Consider the following 16290-nt stretch of genomic DNA (forward strand, 5'->3'; position numbering starts at 1 on the left):
TGTAAAAATCACATTTTGACGTTAAAAATGACATGAGAAACTTCAAAGGCGCACATCTTAAAAGTGGGCGGAGCTATCAAAAAGTTGTCAACTATAAAAATGGAGTTCTAGTTTTGATCTACAAGAAAAGATAAGATTTTAAAAAATTCGGCCAGATTATGATCATGTTACAGTATCTCAAACGTTGATATTTTTTCCAGCATTTTTGCACCGAAGGCGCCCCAGACGATTCTAGCGCCGCAGGCACCCCGAACTGTTCTAGCGCCGCAGGCATGTTGAAAGGAGCATATCTCTGTTCCTATAATAGATTTTTTTTCAAAAAAAAACTTTTTTACTAGAAAAAATTCTCCCTCCATACTTTTCCAGAAAACCCCCCAAATTCACACTCTCAGTATCACTTCAGTGTTCACATCCGGTGTCCCCCCCCCCCCTTTCTCTGCGTCTCTTACGCGCGTCTTCCTTCCAGCAAGTGGGCGGAGCCTACCTCTCCCGCTCACCACCCTTCCCCCAAGCGACTCCGCCCACTTTCTTCTCTATTCTTTCTTCACATCCCCATCTCCCGAAAGCTCAGTCGTATTGGTGTAGATCAAAAAATAATAGTTTGTTTTTTGACCTATACTATGGCGACATGTATGCGAAGTGCCTACGAACTATTCTCTATTACGTCTCCAGGACCATCGGATAATCTTGATCTACCCGCCGCCAACGGATCATTCTGGAAAGACGAACCCGTCGACGCCAAATATCTGTGCTTGGACTCGTCACCTGAACAACGTAAGTCTTTTTTTGGCGGGAATTTTTTTTTGAAATTTTTCTTTAGGGATGATTTCCTTAGAGTCCCTTAGACCCTTAGAGGAGCGGCATGAATTTTTTTCCCAAATTTTAGGGGCGGAGCTTACAATTAGGGAAGTTTGAAATGGGGCAGGGAACTTAGTTAATTATTAATTAACTCCGGTCTGGGGATCGTGGATCCAGGATCACCGGGAGCGCTACAGTACCCCTCCCCGCTGCAAAGCTCACCACAACACCTGTGAAATGTCGAATCTAGAAGATTGTTATACCACTGTGTAGATCAAAACTAGGGCTAAATTTTTGTAGTTGACAACTTTTTGGAATGAGTCGAACCGGTGGAGATATGAGGGTTTTAAAAAACAAAACAAAAATTGAAAATTTTTTTGTTGTTGAGTTTTTTGAAGAGCTGTAACTTTTCAGAAATTTGTTGTAAGAACAAGTGGTTTATACCAAAATAAAGAGCGTGTTATGGGCTATACGGTAGTATAACATTTTTTACGTTGGCACAATTTTGGACGGTGTAGAGTCCCGCTCAAAGTTTGGCTCTCCAGTAGGTAGGCCCCCAAAGCGATTGGCGATTGGCTGACTTTAAAGGCGCATATCTCGGAAACTAAGTTAGCTAGCAAGACATAATAAATTGTATGTTATAGATACAGTCTTAAGCTACATTTTCGTATAAAAATTTTAACATTTTATTAATTTTTGAGGGTGTGACGAGCTTTGGAAAAAATGAAAAAAAAAAGTGTTTTTCAGTTTTTGCTATTTTTCACTTTTTTCAACGGCTTGTATCTCAAAACCCTAAATAGGTATCAAGAAACTTTCAACTACAAAAATGTAGCCCTAGTTTTGATCTACATGATGGTATAAAATGTTTCAAGTTTACCACTCTGTTACACCACTCGCTTGTCCACCAAAGTCCCTCTCGATCTCTTGGCACGGTGCCAACCTCCTCTCCCCCCCCCAAAAACTCTATTTCTCACTATCTTCTGAATCATACCATTTGGCCCCCTGATTCATTTTCTTAGACAAACAAAAAACTGGGAGAAAATAGAGAAATTTTTGTAAGAAAAGAGGAAAGAGGTGGGTGGAATTGGATGAAAACTGCCGAAATGAAATTTTTTAAAAAATTGAAAAAATCAATCAATTTTCTATAATGGATTGGATAGATACGAAATCACAACAAAAATCGTTTAGTTTTCTTTTTCTTCTTCTGATTTTCTCAAAAAATATAAAAAATTCTAGAAATTTTTTTCAACATTTTCATTCTCAGCGGCTCTCTTCTCCCCATCGCTCCGGATAGAAGCTTGTGTAATCGCCTTATCCGTATTTAATGTGCAAAATATCACATGATTTTATCGCTTCTTTATATTTTTCAACAAGATTCCTGTTTTTTTTCGAAATTTTCGTATTCGCAACTTTATTTGGGTCGCCGATTAGACTTACTGTAGTTCACCGCCGCGTGTCTATTCTATAATTATCGCCGTGTTTCCCTTTTCCTAAGTAAACTTTTCTTTTCCCCCCTTTTTAGGTATTATTTGTTGACTATAAAGTCGAAAAATCATGTTTCTTAATAGACGCTGGGGTGCCTTTGGCGTGCCACAGGTAGCCGCCGCACACCAAATTTATCACCACTCCTTGCCACCTAGTTTTTTAATACCCGGGTGGCGCAGGTGGGTGCGCGGCAGGCTGCCGCGCCGACGCCCGCCGGTTCGGGTTTTAGTGCGGGGCAAGAATTTTTTTTTGAATTTTTGGATGACTTTTAATCGATTTTTCTCGAAAATGGGTGGTTTTTGGCGGATAAAAAGTGGATTTTTGGCATCAGGAGGTTTCAGAGTACCCGGGAAGCCAATTATGGCGGGATTTTGAAAATTTTGAATTTTTTCAAAAAAAAACCTTGGGGGGGGGGCACAGGTTTTTGGGATATTTTGGATTCGATTTTTCATCAAACTGGGAGATTTTTTGAGCTTGAAAACTAGATTTTCAGCATAAGGAGGACTCAGAGTACCCAGGGAGAGATTTTGGCGGGATTTTCAAAATTTTGGAAAAATTTCAAAAAAAATTTTTTTTTTCCAAAATCCCCTTTCAAAAAAATTTTGTATCCTGTTTCAGAGATTTCCAGAAAAATTCTTCTTTTTTTCCCAATTAAATATATATATCGTTTCCCAAAAAGTTCCTGATTCGGGTTTTGGTGGGGTGCGAAAATTAGGGCGCAAAATTTTTTTTACGGAAAAAAATTTACGGCGTGAAAAAAGGAAGTGAGTAAGAAAGAGCCGCAAAAAAAGTGGAGTTGGCTCCTGACACCCTCCACAAATGAGCTATTTTATGAGGGTCCGCACTTTTTAGGGGGTCATTATACCCCCTCCCTCCTCCCGCGTCCCCATATACCTCCCCTCCTCAACTTAACCCTGTAATCTTCAAATCAACCTATTCCTTTTGGGTAATTTGAGTACGAAACCCTTCCAAAAAAGAGAAAAAAGTTAATCGGTGCTCTCTTTTTTTCAGAACGCCAACAGCAGCAAAACCAACAACCAATGGCAGTTTGTGCGGGGTGTCGATTAGGTAGGGTGTCAAGAAAAGGGGGTCCAAATTTATATGAGGAAATTTCAGAAATAGCAGATCGATATTTTATGAGAGTCAATCCGAACTTGGAGTTCCACACGCATTGTTTGAAAGTGAGTTTTTGAGGAAAAACATTTTTTGGCGCGAAAATTTTTTTGCCTAAAAATCCCAAATACCATGAACTTAACCATTTTTTAGACACTTTTTTACCAAAAATTAGGATTTTTAGGCCCCGCTTTGTCAGTGTAACTTTGTCAGTGTATTTTTTCGGAGCTACACTGACAAAAGTTACACTGACAAAAGTTACACTGACCAAATTTTTTCACAGATTTCATATCTCGCTTGAAACGCAAAACTATGAGCTAAAAAATATACTGAAATGTAGAACTCGTCGAGATCTACATTTTGGTATATTTTTTTAGCTTGTAACCACATTATGGGTACTCCCCGGCTGGCAATTAGGTAGTTAGGCTTCCTTGAATTTTTGGTTTTCAAGTTTAGACCAAAAATTTTCAAGAAATCCATTTTATGACAAACATCTCATTTAGACCGTTTTGTAGCAAATTTCAAGACCTTTCATTTGGTATATTTATCAGAATTATCGGTTCACACTGAAAAAAGATATGAGGTTCCGCGTGACTCTACGGGCACATCCCCCCTATGGTGAAGTCTAAGGTGTCGTTTTGGCGCATTCTGGCGCAGTTTCGAAATACCAGTCGTTTTGAAACCGAGAGACACTTGGCAACCGGGAATTTTTGAAAACATAGTAGTTATGAAAAGTCCGGTTTCGAAATGACGTCTCGGAGCCAATTTTTTAAGTTAAAAAAATTTTCCGCAAAAAAATTTTTTTTTTGCAAAATTTTTTCCATATTTGGTACCGTAGTCATTTTTTAACTAATTTGTCATAATTTCGAAATGTTTCAGTTTTGAAATGTCTCGGTTTCGTTCTGATGTCTAGGAACCATTTTTTTTATTTTTTGGTTAAAAAAAATTTTTCGCAAAAAAATTTTTTCGCAAAATTTTTTTTCCATATTTGGTACCATAGTCCTCTAAGCTTAACCTTAGTACATCCGCCTAAATGAAATGCAACATATTTTACGCATGACTTCACACTATGATGCATCCATCATTGTTTCGCCCTTCTCTTTTATAATATTCCGGATTTCCATAAAAGTCCTTACGCTTTTATATTCTTTTATGCCTCCTGGTGAATAATTCACGGTTTTGATACCTTTAGGAGCATTGTACTTCTTTTTGCTCCTCACTTTTTGATCTACAACCAGTAAGGGGTCAAAACGAAACAAAAAATGAAACGCAAACGTGTTGACCCGGAAGCGTTGTATCAAATTACCATCGTTTCGCGCATTTTGTGTTGATTTTTCAAGGGGGGGGAACCATTGCGTGACTAAGAAAGGGGGACTGGACACACCATCTGTCATGAATACCTTAAAAATCACAACATTTCCTATTTCCAGTGCGTTCAATGCTCCCGCCCACTTGACGAGAATCAGACGACGTTCGTCAGAAATGGACTGACCTATTGCCGGGATGATTACAGAAGGTATGTGGGTCAAAGGGGGGCAGGTGGAGCTTCGAGCAATTACCTCACTCAGGGCTCCCTAGCCACCTGGTAAAAAGGAGGGGGAGTACAATAGGGCGTGTTGACTCACTTACACACGAACAATTGACACAGATAGACACACGGAGAGTTTTAAAGGGACATTATTATTATAAAAGGGGGATGCATTTGCATAAAGGGGGGGGGGATAAATTACAATAACTTTTACTCTGACGCTGACGCAGAAGCGTGAAGGTGGAGGGATACTGTACATATGTGTGAATTACGTGGAATGGGGATTACTGTTGCTTTAGTAAAGAGGGTGTCAAGGGGGCGGGTAAGCTATATATATATATATATATATATATATATATATATATATATATTTGTTTAGGCAGAAAAATGAGTTTCAGTATGTATTTGTGTGTGCCCTAAATTTTTTTTGAAAAATTAAAAAAAAAATTTGTTGAGTCTTTGTTTTTGCAGTCAGACGCTAAAAATGACCCGGATTATAGGAAAAATGGGGAAAAATAGATTTTTTTCAAAAAAAATTCACTAAAAAACTGAAAATTGACATAAAAATAAGAGGTTTTTGGAAAAAAAAATTAAAAATATCTGAAACTTATGCAAAATTGGCTCTCACGCGACATCCTGAACACGAATAACCACTTTTAAAGCTCTAAAACCACACAGTTTCGAAAAAAAATCGTCTTAAAAAACCAAAAAATATTTGCGCCCGCACCAAAACCCGAACCGGCGGGCGTGTGGGCGGCGGCCGGCCGCGCACCCGCCTGCGCCACCCGGGTATTAAAATAAGTGGCGGTGAAGGGTGTTGATAACTTGGGATGATCGCCGGCAGCCTGTGGCGCGCCGAAGGCACGCCAGTATCAATCAAAAAGTCGACTTTTATGGAATCCGGGTACGTTTTGACCAAATTTTCAGAATTTCATAAAAATAGACACCTTTTGGGCCTTCTGAACACACATCCTATCCGATAAGTACAGTATCCATCTCTCCTAAACCTAATAGGATGAGAACCGGCTCTTTCTGGCTAATAACAGGGTAGCCCCATCCGGAAATCACGCAGCCAACCGACTCGATGCTCACGTAATCACTAAAAGAAGCACCGCACCGCCCGTCCTGCTGACGCATCTTTCCGCTTCTCTCTCTCTTTTCCCCGCGCCGCCCCATCTGGCGGCAAAAGGTGTGAAAGCGGAAATTGCACCCCTTATATGTACATATACGTGTATTCCGGAAGTTTGGGACCATCTCAAAACATATATGCCGCAAAATTGAAGTGAGATAGTTGTTTTGAAAAAAAAAGTTCTAAAAAGTATTTTTTCAAAACTTTCCAATATCGCTCCAAAATTGACTCCCCTGGGTACTTTTAGACCTCCCGATGCCAAAAATCTACTTTTTATTCGCTAAAAGTCACCCAGTTTCGAGAAAAAATCGATTTTAAGTTTTGCAAAAAATTCGCGCCCGCACCAAAACCCGAACCGGCGGGCGTCGGCGCGGCAGCCCACCGCGCACCCACCTGCGCCACCCGGGTATTAAAAAACTATGTGGCTGAGGGGGGTGATAAATGTGGTGTGCGGCGGCAGCCTGTGGCACGCCAAAGGCACGCCAGCGTCGATGAAAAAAATTCCCAATATTGCTACTAGGGTACTTTCAGACTCAATGTTGAGAGAAATCGATTTTTAATCACAAAATCTAAAATTTTCAATTTTTGCTTAAAAGATGTTTTTCCAGCCTCTTCACAACCCGATGCTCCGGATGTCAGGGTGAATTCGACAAAACGGATCTCGTCATGAAAGCCGGTCCGCACAACGTATTCCACTTGAGATGCTTCTCCTGTACCGCCTGTGAAAAACGACTACAAACTGGAGAGGAGTTTCAGGTACAGTACTAGGGTGTTATATAATATTTGATCTACAATTATGCTAACCATTCACTAATCCTAATCCACTTCACTACAGTAATCCTCAGCAAACACAATTTTTCTTGTAGATCAAAAACAACAGTTTGTATTGTCGTGGGGACTGCCGTGGACTGCCTGAAGACTCGCGACCCGACTCGGCGCTTCTCGACTTTTCGAAACTATCGAATAATAACAATGATAACAATAACTCTAGTTCGAATTTCGATGAAGATGAATGGGATGAGGAGAGGTCCACATTGACGTCGTTGGACAATAACACTTCGAGTCCTTTAGGGTGAGTCAAGAGGGGTACAGCTGGGTGCTTGACACTTTTGGAGAGTATTCACCTGGTTGGTAACTAGCTATGCACACTTTTAACCAAAAAAAACTGGAGAAAAATCTTTTTTTTCAAAAAAAATTTCAAAAATTTAGTGAAAAAATGTTTGTTTTTGACCGCTCGCCACGCCCTTACTTTTTATTTTTATATATAATTTTTTACATATTCTTATAGATCAATCCCAGAGCTACATTTTTGCAGTTGAAAATTTTTTTCTATCTCACCACCCCTCTGAGATACGCGCCTTCAAAGATAGGCACCGTAGAGCTGAGGGGTTAGAGACGGAGAGAAGCGAGACACCCTCCTCGATTCGCATGCTCTCTCGCCCAGATTTGTTTGAAGGCGCGTATCTCAAGATAGAAAAGAGCACGAAAAGATTTGAAAATGGCAAAATGTGCAGAATTTTGTGTAGATCATTTTTTGTAGTTGACTTTTTTGAAAAAGCCACGCTGAAGAGAAATTCACATTTAAACTTTAGAAAGTGCATCAATTTTCCCTAAAATAATGGGTTTTTCACGATTTTACATTCAAAAAATGTAAAAACCCCCTTAAAACTTTTTCAAAACATCTAAAATGCAACTTTTCCATTATTTTTTAATAAATGCAAAAAATGCACTTTTGGCCTAGTGGGATTTTCGCCATTTTTCTTGTCCACCGCAAACTATCGGGGTTCGAGCCCTCTCGGTGGCAAAACTTTTTTACTTTTTTAATTTTCCTTTTTTAATGTTTTTTGAATATGGGGAGGTGAGGACAGGTGTTTTTGTATGGTTTTGGTACCCACTTGACGCTACTACTGTAGTTGTGCCGCCCATATTTACCAACATCTTAATCTAGTAGGCAAATGCACCTGGTTGGCAGCTAGCTCCATCTGGTCTCCCACTTTTTGATCTACACCGCCAACCGTATTCTTACAGATCGCCCAAATCAGACGGTGTCCAAACGCCACTCTTCGGCAACCACCACCACCACAGTGGCTCGGGCGGCTCGTCGAGCAGTTGTGGAAAAAAGAAAAAGGATAAACAGGCGACACGCGTACGGACAGTGCTCAATGAGCAACAACTGAAAATACTGAAAGATTGCTATTCGTGCAACTCGAGACCCGACGCGTCGCTCAAGGAGAAACTCGTCGAGATGACCGGACTCAACGCCCGTGTGATTCGTGTCTGGTTTCAGAATAAACGATGCAAAGATAAGAAGCGGCAAATTCAAATTTCCGATGCGAGACTCCATTCCGAACGAGTATGTTTCAGTCCGCTTCCCATGTTGTATTGTGATCAGCCTCCCATTGTGGGCCTCTATTAATCCATCCCCCCTTGTGATTTGAATCTCTGAAAATTTTTCTGAAAATTGGTGGAAAGACAGTTTAAGACATGAGGAATCTGGTGGTGTAATCAGAATTTTAATAGAGGCGTTGGGTGCCGAGATATGGCGTCGCGAAGTTGAAGGAGCGGTTTCTTTTCCTCTTCATAGGTCGCCGCACTCTTTCAAGGCATGCGTCCCCATGTTTTGTCAAAATTCCGTGATTTTTGGTATATAAATAGTTTAAGAGGTGAGAAATTTCAAAATTTAATTTGTTTTACGTAAAAATGCAATCCCGCAAAGTTACAGCCATTCAAAGTTGAAAGAGGAAGCTACCTCATAGACTGCCGCACGCTTTAGGCCGACAAGGCCTGCGTCTCCGCGTTTAGTTCAAATTTTTAGATTTTTGGTATATAAATAGTTTAAGACATGAGAAAATGGAAAATTTAATTTGTTTTACGTAAAAATGCGACCCCGCGAAGTTATAGCCATTCAAAGTTAACCTAGATCAAAAACCTCAAGGGGCGGGGCCTCCCCCCCCTCTCCAGCCGCGCGCTCTAGTAGAATAGAAAGCGCCCAGCAAGTTTTTAAGGGACCAAAAAATTTGTTTGGACCAAAATTTGGGAAAAGTCATAAGAATCATTAAAAAACACTGTAAGATTCAGGAAATTGAGAAAATGTGAATGAAAACCGATTTCAGTCCATCTACCAACTTTGCCTAGTCGCAACTCTGCGGAAAGAAAGTTTTTTCAAATTCTGATACTAGAATTGATTTTTTTGTAGTCTATAATACCTATATTTCTGTTTTTAAGCAAAAAGTTCTGAAATTTATGAATAAATTTTTTGAGTTTGAGACCACCCGTAAAAAGACACATCGTTTCTTTCAACTTTAAATGACTATAACTCCTTGGAATTCCTTTTCTACGTAAAACAAAATAAATTTTCAAATTTTTCATGCCTTACATTACCTATATACCAAAAATCAGAAAAATTGGACTAAACGCGGCGACGCAGGCCCTCTCAGCGTGCGGCATGCTAAGGCTACACTCGCCGCCAACTTTGAATGACTGTAACTCTTTGGGATCACATTTTTACAAAAAACCAACTAGATTTCCAGATTTCAAATGTCTTCAATTACCTATATATCAAAAATTAAAAAATTAGGACTAAGCGCGGCGACGCAGGCCTTGTCGGCGTGCGACTGTAGACAAAGGAGGGTGCGCCGCTTCCTCAACTTCGCGGCGCCATATCTCATCACACAATGTTTCTACCAAAATTCTAATTACACCATCAAATTTCCCATGTCTTAATTACCTTGTCCACCAATTTTCAGCCACCTATCTCACTGCCATCTTTCCCTCCTATCCTCTCTATCTCACCTATTTTCGAATGTATTGTTGTGTTGTGTTGTGTGTGGTGGCATGAAATAAAATCTACCGTAACCCAATTAGCCTCTCTCTCTCTTCCCCGAGAGATGTGTGACGTAATTAGTTTTGATTTGGGGCTCGGAGAGCTCCTAACTCAATTCCCGCCACCGGCCACGTCTCCGACAATCCATCAGTGTTAATTTAGAAATAAAAGAGAAGAAGAGTCTTCTTCCGGATTTTATTGAGGTGAAGACCCCCGGGGCGCCTCTCCCTGAAAGGGGGGGGGGGAACAGATGTTCCTTAGGGAGGGGGGAGGGGGTCTATCCAATTTTCGGGGGGTCATCTGAAGACACACTGACCGATGTCATGATGACATAAACCAACAGAACAGATTTACTACCTCGCCTCTTTTTCGATTGAGCCTAATTAGGTTGCCCCCCTTTGACGTCTGGAGAGGAACAGGGGCGATTAAAATGTAGAAAAAGAGTTCTGAGAATCATGAATCTGGGAGAAAGGGAACGAGGGATTTTAAAACAAAAATTCCAAAAAAATTGGAGAAATTCGACTAAAATTGACCTAAATTGATGGGCTTTTAAGGGTTTTTTTTTGAAAGTGCATTTCTGAGAGCACGTCAGAATTTTTTTAAACAAAGATTAATTTTGGTGTTTTATACAACTTTATAGAAAAAGTCTTCGGCTCCATTTTTGTAGTTGACACCTTCTTGATAGCTCCGCCCACTTTTGAGATATGCGCCTTTAAAGATCTTAAAGTAGTAAAAGCACAATATGACAACATGGTGCATCGACTCTTCTTTTTTTCGATTGTAGAGGTTTTAGACTCGAAAAATGCTCTTAAATAACAAAAAAAATATTTAAATCCAAGAAATCCTCTCAAAAACCCATAAAAACCAATTTTCCAACTTTTTGACAAAAATCGTATAAATGGCCTAGTGGGATTTTCGACGTCAGCAGAGGTATCAGGGTTCGAGTCCGCCAGGTGGTCTAATTTTTTTGTTTTATTTTTGGAAAACCGACAGGGTTCCAGTAATCCTAAAAAGTTGAAAATGTTACGAAAATTTGGATTCTCTAGCATCTCTTTCTCTCGATTTGAGATTGCTATCTTTCAAAGCGCATATCTCAAAAGTGGGCGGAGCTATCGAAAAACTTGTTATTACAAAAGTGTAGCCCTGGTTTTGATCTACAAGAAAAATGTACATTTGACAAAATCGGATAAAAGAGGATGTCATGACGAGCTCTCAAAGTTGGTGGATTTTACACTGACCGTCTTTTTACAGTGACAATTATGCTACAGTGACAAATTACACTGACCAAATTACACAAGATCTTTTTTTTTTCAACTACAAACTACATTTTTTCACAGTTTCCGGGTGCCAGTCACCGATATATCTGAAAGACAATCCGTTTTCAAGTGCTTTTCCTGTTCTCAAATTCTGAAGAGGTGACGACGACGACGCGCGCATCTCCATATGGTCCGCGCTCTTATCCACTCGAAAATTGCCCACTATTTCACCAACTGTTTTGATTTTCCTCCCCCTTTCTCATAACATCAACAACTATATCCAAATGTTTACCCGTTTTTGAAAAGGGGGGAGAGGACACCCTGCTGAGAAAGGGGGATCTTTTAGTAAATTGAGATGTTTGTTCGTGTAATACCTACTAGGGGATTATGATTATTATGCAACCGGTGGCATCTTTTGGTACCATAGGTACCTACGGTACCTGAGGAGTCAATTTTCATGTCAGGGGATAAGAATATATAAAGATTTAGGTTTTTTTTTTCGAATTCGGGGACCGTAAATTACTAAGACGCCGGTAGTTATTGACAGATGACAATAAAAAGGGACCACCCGTCTTTCAAATCTCATTTTCTCCGCTATTTGTAGGTCTGATATCCTGAAAATTGGTCTTAATACTAATTAAAATACGCTTAATCCAAAAATACAAAAATATTCAAAATTTTCTCAATTTAATTTTGAGATATCGAGCCTTGAACAGGCGTACCCTCCAATTGCGTTCTCTAGGGACCGCCCGTCTTTGAAATCTCATTTTCTTCAGATTTTTATGTCTGAATTTGCTGAAAATTGGCTTTTATACTAATTAAAACGTGCTTATTTCAAAATTATAAAAATATTTAAAAGTTTCTTTATTAGTTTTTGAGATATCGGCCCTCAGACATTCATACCCTCCATAACCCCAATTTAAGCACCGCCCGTCACTCAAATCTTATTTTCTCAGGTATTTGTGAGTCAAGTATTTTTTAATTTAGTGAAAAAAGTTATTAAAACATGTTGAAAAAATATAAAAATATTCAAAAGTTTCAATTTTAGTTTTTGAGATATCGAGCTTTGAACAGACATACCCTCCAATTGCGCTCTCTAGGCACCGCCCGTCACTCAAATCCTATTTTCTGAGGTATTTAAAAATCAGACATCCTGAAAATTTGTGAAAATACTAATTAAACTTAGGGCTACATTTTTGTAGTTGACAACTTTTTGATAACTCCGCCCACTTTTGAGTTATGTGCCTTTAAAGATAGGTTCCTCAATACGAGGGAGAGAGAGAGCTCGCAGAGAAGCTAGAGAATCCAAATTTTTGTTAAAATTTACAAATTTTAGCATTACTGGATCCCTGGCAATGTCCCAAAAACAAAACAAAAAAAAATTTACCATCAGGTGGACTCGAACCCTGGTAGCTCTGCTTGGAACGTTATACCTCGAAAACACCACTAGGCCATTTCTACCATTTTTGTCAAAATGTTGGGAAATTGGGTTTTATGGGTTTTTGAGTGGATTTTTGAGTGGATTTTCATGATTTCTACGTTATTTAGGGCATTTCTCACGGCTGGAGCCTCTAAAATCAACAAAAAAGAGTCGATGCACCATGTTGCCATATGGTGCATATACTCGAACTTTGTTGGCTTATATCTCCCTAGGATAAAATTTTACATAAAAGTTGCTAAGGACAAAAATGTTACGCTTAAAATTTTGTACATTTTTGTTGTTGACCACTTTTTGCTAACTCCGCCCACTTTTGAGATATGCGTCTTTAAATATCGTAAAGCCCACAAAAATGCAGAATTTTCAGTTTTTTATTCTCGAAATCCGTCGTCCTTACGGTAAATTGGATACTACCGTATTCCTATCTATTTTTTCAATTATCTACAATAACCCGTTCTCACGCTTCTTCTCACTTTCTAATCCCATTATCCCTACCGTATCCTCCCTACCGTAACACACGTTTTTGCATGGTCAATGAACAAATCGACACCCGCCACCGCCACTTCCATTATTATTACAGTGTCGTCTTGATCTAATTAGTGTCGTCCCTTTTCCCCCTTTTTGCGCGACGGCGGCGGGACGAGTAGTGCGGTAATTCGTTAATTACTACCAGCCAGTCCCCCCTCGTTTCTTTCGTGTTTGTTTTTGTTACGAACTCATTCAACTGGAACTAACACAGTAGATCAAAAGGAAATAATGTATCTATTTTCAGGAAGAAGTGCTCAATAGGGTACGAGTCAATGGGATCGGTCCTTTGATGGTGCAGCCGGCGACACCGCATATCGACACTTTGATGGGGGGACCGATTGATATACAACATTTCGCTCAGTGGACGAGTACACCGCCATCGTCTAGTCAGTACGGAAATCCGATGGTAAGCATTAGAAAAAGCAAAAAAAAATCGAAAAAATTTGACTAAAATTTATGAAATTTATGATTTTGGGGGTTTCAAAAAAAGTGCAGTTTTGAGAGCTCGTCATAACTTTTTTAGACTAAAATCGTGTTTTCTATCTTATACCATCTTATAGAGCAAGTCTTGGGCTCCATTTTTGCAGTTTTCATCTTTTTGATAGCTCCGCCCATTTTTGAGATATGCGTGTGCCTTTAAAGATCGTATTCTTGGGAGCAATAGGCGCCGATCTTCAAAGACGGATATCTCAAAAGTGGGCGGAGCTATCAAAAAGTGGTCAACTACAAAAATGTACAAAGTTTTAAGCTCAACATTTCTATAATTAATAATTTTTATGTAAAACCTTATCCCCGGAAAATATGAGCTAATAAAGTTCTAGTAAATGCACCATATAGCAACATGGTGCATCGAGTCTTTTTTTGTTGATTTTAGAGGTTCCTAAACGTGAAAAACTCTCTTAATAACGTAGAAATTATTGAAAACCACTTAAAAAACCATAAAAACCCATAAAAACCAATTTCCCAACTTTTTGACAAAAGTTGTAGAAATGGCCTAGTGGGATTTTCAAGGTATGACGTCCCCAGCAGAAAAACCGAATAGTTGGGTAATTTTGGAAAATTTGAAAATTTTTCTTTTTTACCCGATTTTTAAGACTAAAATAGAAAATTTTGTATATTTTTCAACTTTTTTGTTCCCAATTCTCCACTAATAAACATTTCCTTCCAGATGTTCAACTCGCCCGTCGAAATGCCACCATACGGAGTCACCCCCATCCTCCCTCCCGTCCCAATGACGTCTTCTGACGGACCAGTTGGAGCATCCGTCTTCCCACACTACTCCCCACAACAACAACATTCTACACTAACGGCTTCGTCACATCCAATTTCGTCACCGACTTCGTGTTCGGAATAAGGAAAAAAGGAAAAAAATGAATTTTCAGTTGAAAATTGGTCAACTTTGACAGGTTGTATTGGAGGCTGTTGTGGTTGGATCACATTTATTTTTATATGGTTGGATAGAAAATTTCTCGTACTATATTTTTGTTGTTTTCAGATTTTTGATAGCTATTTAGGCTTTTGAGAACGCGCCATTGAAGTTGGGTATCTTAGAAGCGAGAGGGAGAGAGGGGGAGAGACGCAGAGAAGCGGGAGCGCGCGCTCTCGTTTCCGCGCGCCCTCTCACCACCCCCTCGTCTCTATACCGGCTATCTTTAAAGGCGTATATCTCAAAAACGAGAGCAGCTATCAAAAATCTTTTGACTACAAAAATGTAGCCAGAGACATTCTCTATTTACTCATATAAAAATATTTGTGCTGTGACACTATCCGGTTTCAGAATCATCTGTCAAAGTTGGCCAATTTTCAACTGAAATTCACATTTTTCTTTAAAAAAAATCCATCCATCTTGCTCAATCTTCTGTTTGTATTATAACGGTTCCCCAATTAGCATTTTGTCGTAGAATATCAGTTTTTTTTCAATTTAAAAAAATCCGGCCGTGCCGCATACCCCCTCCCCCGCCCTCATAATGATACTTGTCCAAACCAATTACTCTGCTCACTTACTGTTCCCTACCACTTATTAATTATCTTTAATCACCAACCATTGACCCCCTATATTCATTAAATTTCGAATTTCGATTTTCTGAGTATTCTGAACTTTTTCTGTCCCGGAGACGTCAATAAATGTGTGTATTTCATTATTTAAAGGCGCATTTCTCAAAAGTAGGCGGAGCTAGAAAGAAGTTGTCAACTGCAAAAATAAAGATTGAGATTTGATCTACACAATCAATATAAATTTGTACTGGATTTCAGCCAAAAAACTTCAATTTCGGCTCTACGAGTCTATGGGAGCCAATTCTTCCCGGTCGATGCACCATTCTTAAATTTTTCTCCGAAAATTGCGGAAAATAGAATTTTTAATTTAGATTCTTAAAGAATTTGACGTCTAAAACTCTAATACGTATTTTGACTTAAATTTCCCCTGTTTTTATACAAAATTATTTGGTCGATGCACCGTATTGCGACATGGTGCATTGACTCTGTTTTTTTTTGATTGTAGAGGCTCCAGACGTGAAAAATGTCCTTTAATAACGTAAAAATTATAAAAATCTACTCAAACACCTATAAAAATCCATAAAAACCAATTTCCCAACTTTTTGACAAAAATCGTAGAAATGGCCTAGTGGGATTTTCGACGTCAGCAGAGGTACCGGGGTTCGAGTCCACCTGGTGGCCAAATAGTTTTGTTTTGGTTTTGGATAACACTCAGAGTTACAATAATGCTAAAATTTGAAAATTTTTCAAAAATTTGGGTTCTCGGGCTTTTCTGCACCCTTTCACTCCACCAGACTCGCTCCCAGTGAGGTTGCTATCTTTAAAGGCGCATATCTCAAAAGTGGGCGGAGCTAACGAAAAAGTTTCAACTACAAAAATTAAGCTCTGGTCTTGAGCTATTCAGTCATATATCACTCATGTCTTCCACATTTTCTTTTTTCCCAATAAAAACCATCGTTATCTCTTCTCTGAAATCTTCTGACCCGCACTGCTAAGAACAACAGTTGTCCTCTTCTCGTTATCCACCTATTCGTTTACGTAATAAATCGTTTTTTTTTTGTCAAAAAGAAGTCGGCGTCGTGAAGAAAAGAGAAGGGGGAACCAATAAAAATGATAAGTCGGTGATAGCGGTGTGTGTGGGGTAGTACCAGGACAGCTGTCATGGTCCCCCATCGTTATTTTTAAAACGTAGGAATG

The 16290-nt window shown here is 39.2% G+C and overlaps 1 protein-coding gene across 1 annotated transcript; it reads left to right on the top strand.

Annotated features, from left to right (window-relative positions):
- Positions 1-620: 620 nt before the first annotated feature.
- GCK72_003199 (uncharacterized protein) lies at positions 621-14452 on the top strand (the record flags this gene model as incomplete). The annotated part of the gene is made up of 9 exons (XM_003092834.2): positions 621-774; positions 3295-3351; positions 3400-3464; positions 4827-4912; positions 6662-6809; positions 6920-7125; positions 8082-8406; positions 13343-13504; positions 14267-14452. The coding sequence occupies 9 exons, from the start codon at positions 621-623 to the stop codon at positions 14450-14452; spliced, it is 1389 nt and encodes a 462-aa protein (XP_003092882.2).
- Between the last annotated feature and the right edge of the window lie 1838 nt (positions 14453-16290).

The sequence above is a fragment of the Caenorhabditis remanei genome, chromosome I, assembly GCF_010183535.1.
Source record: "Caenorhabditis remanei strain PX506 chromosome I, whole genome shotgun sequence".
Lineage (NCBI taxonomy): Eukaryota > Metazoa > Nematoda > Chromadorea > Rhabditida > Rhabditidae > Caenorhabditis > Caenorhabditis remanei.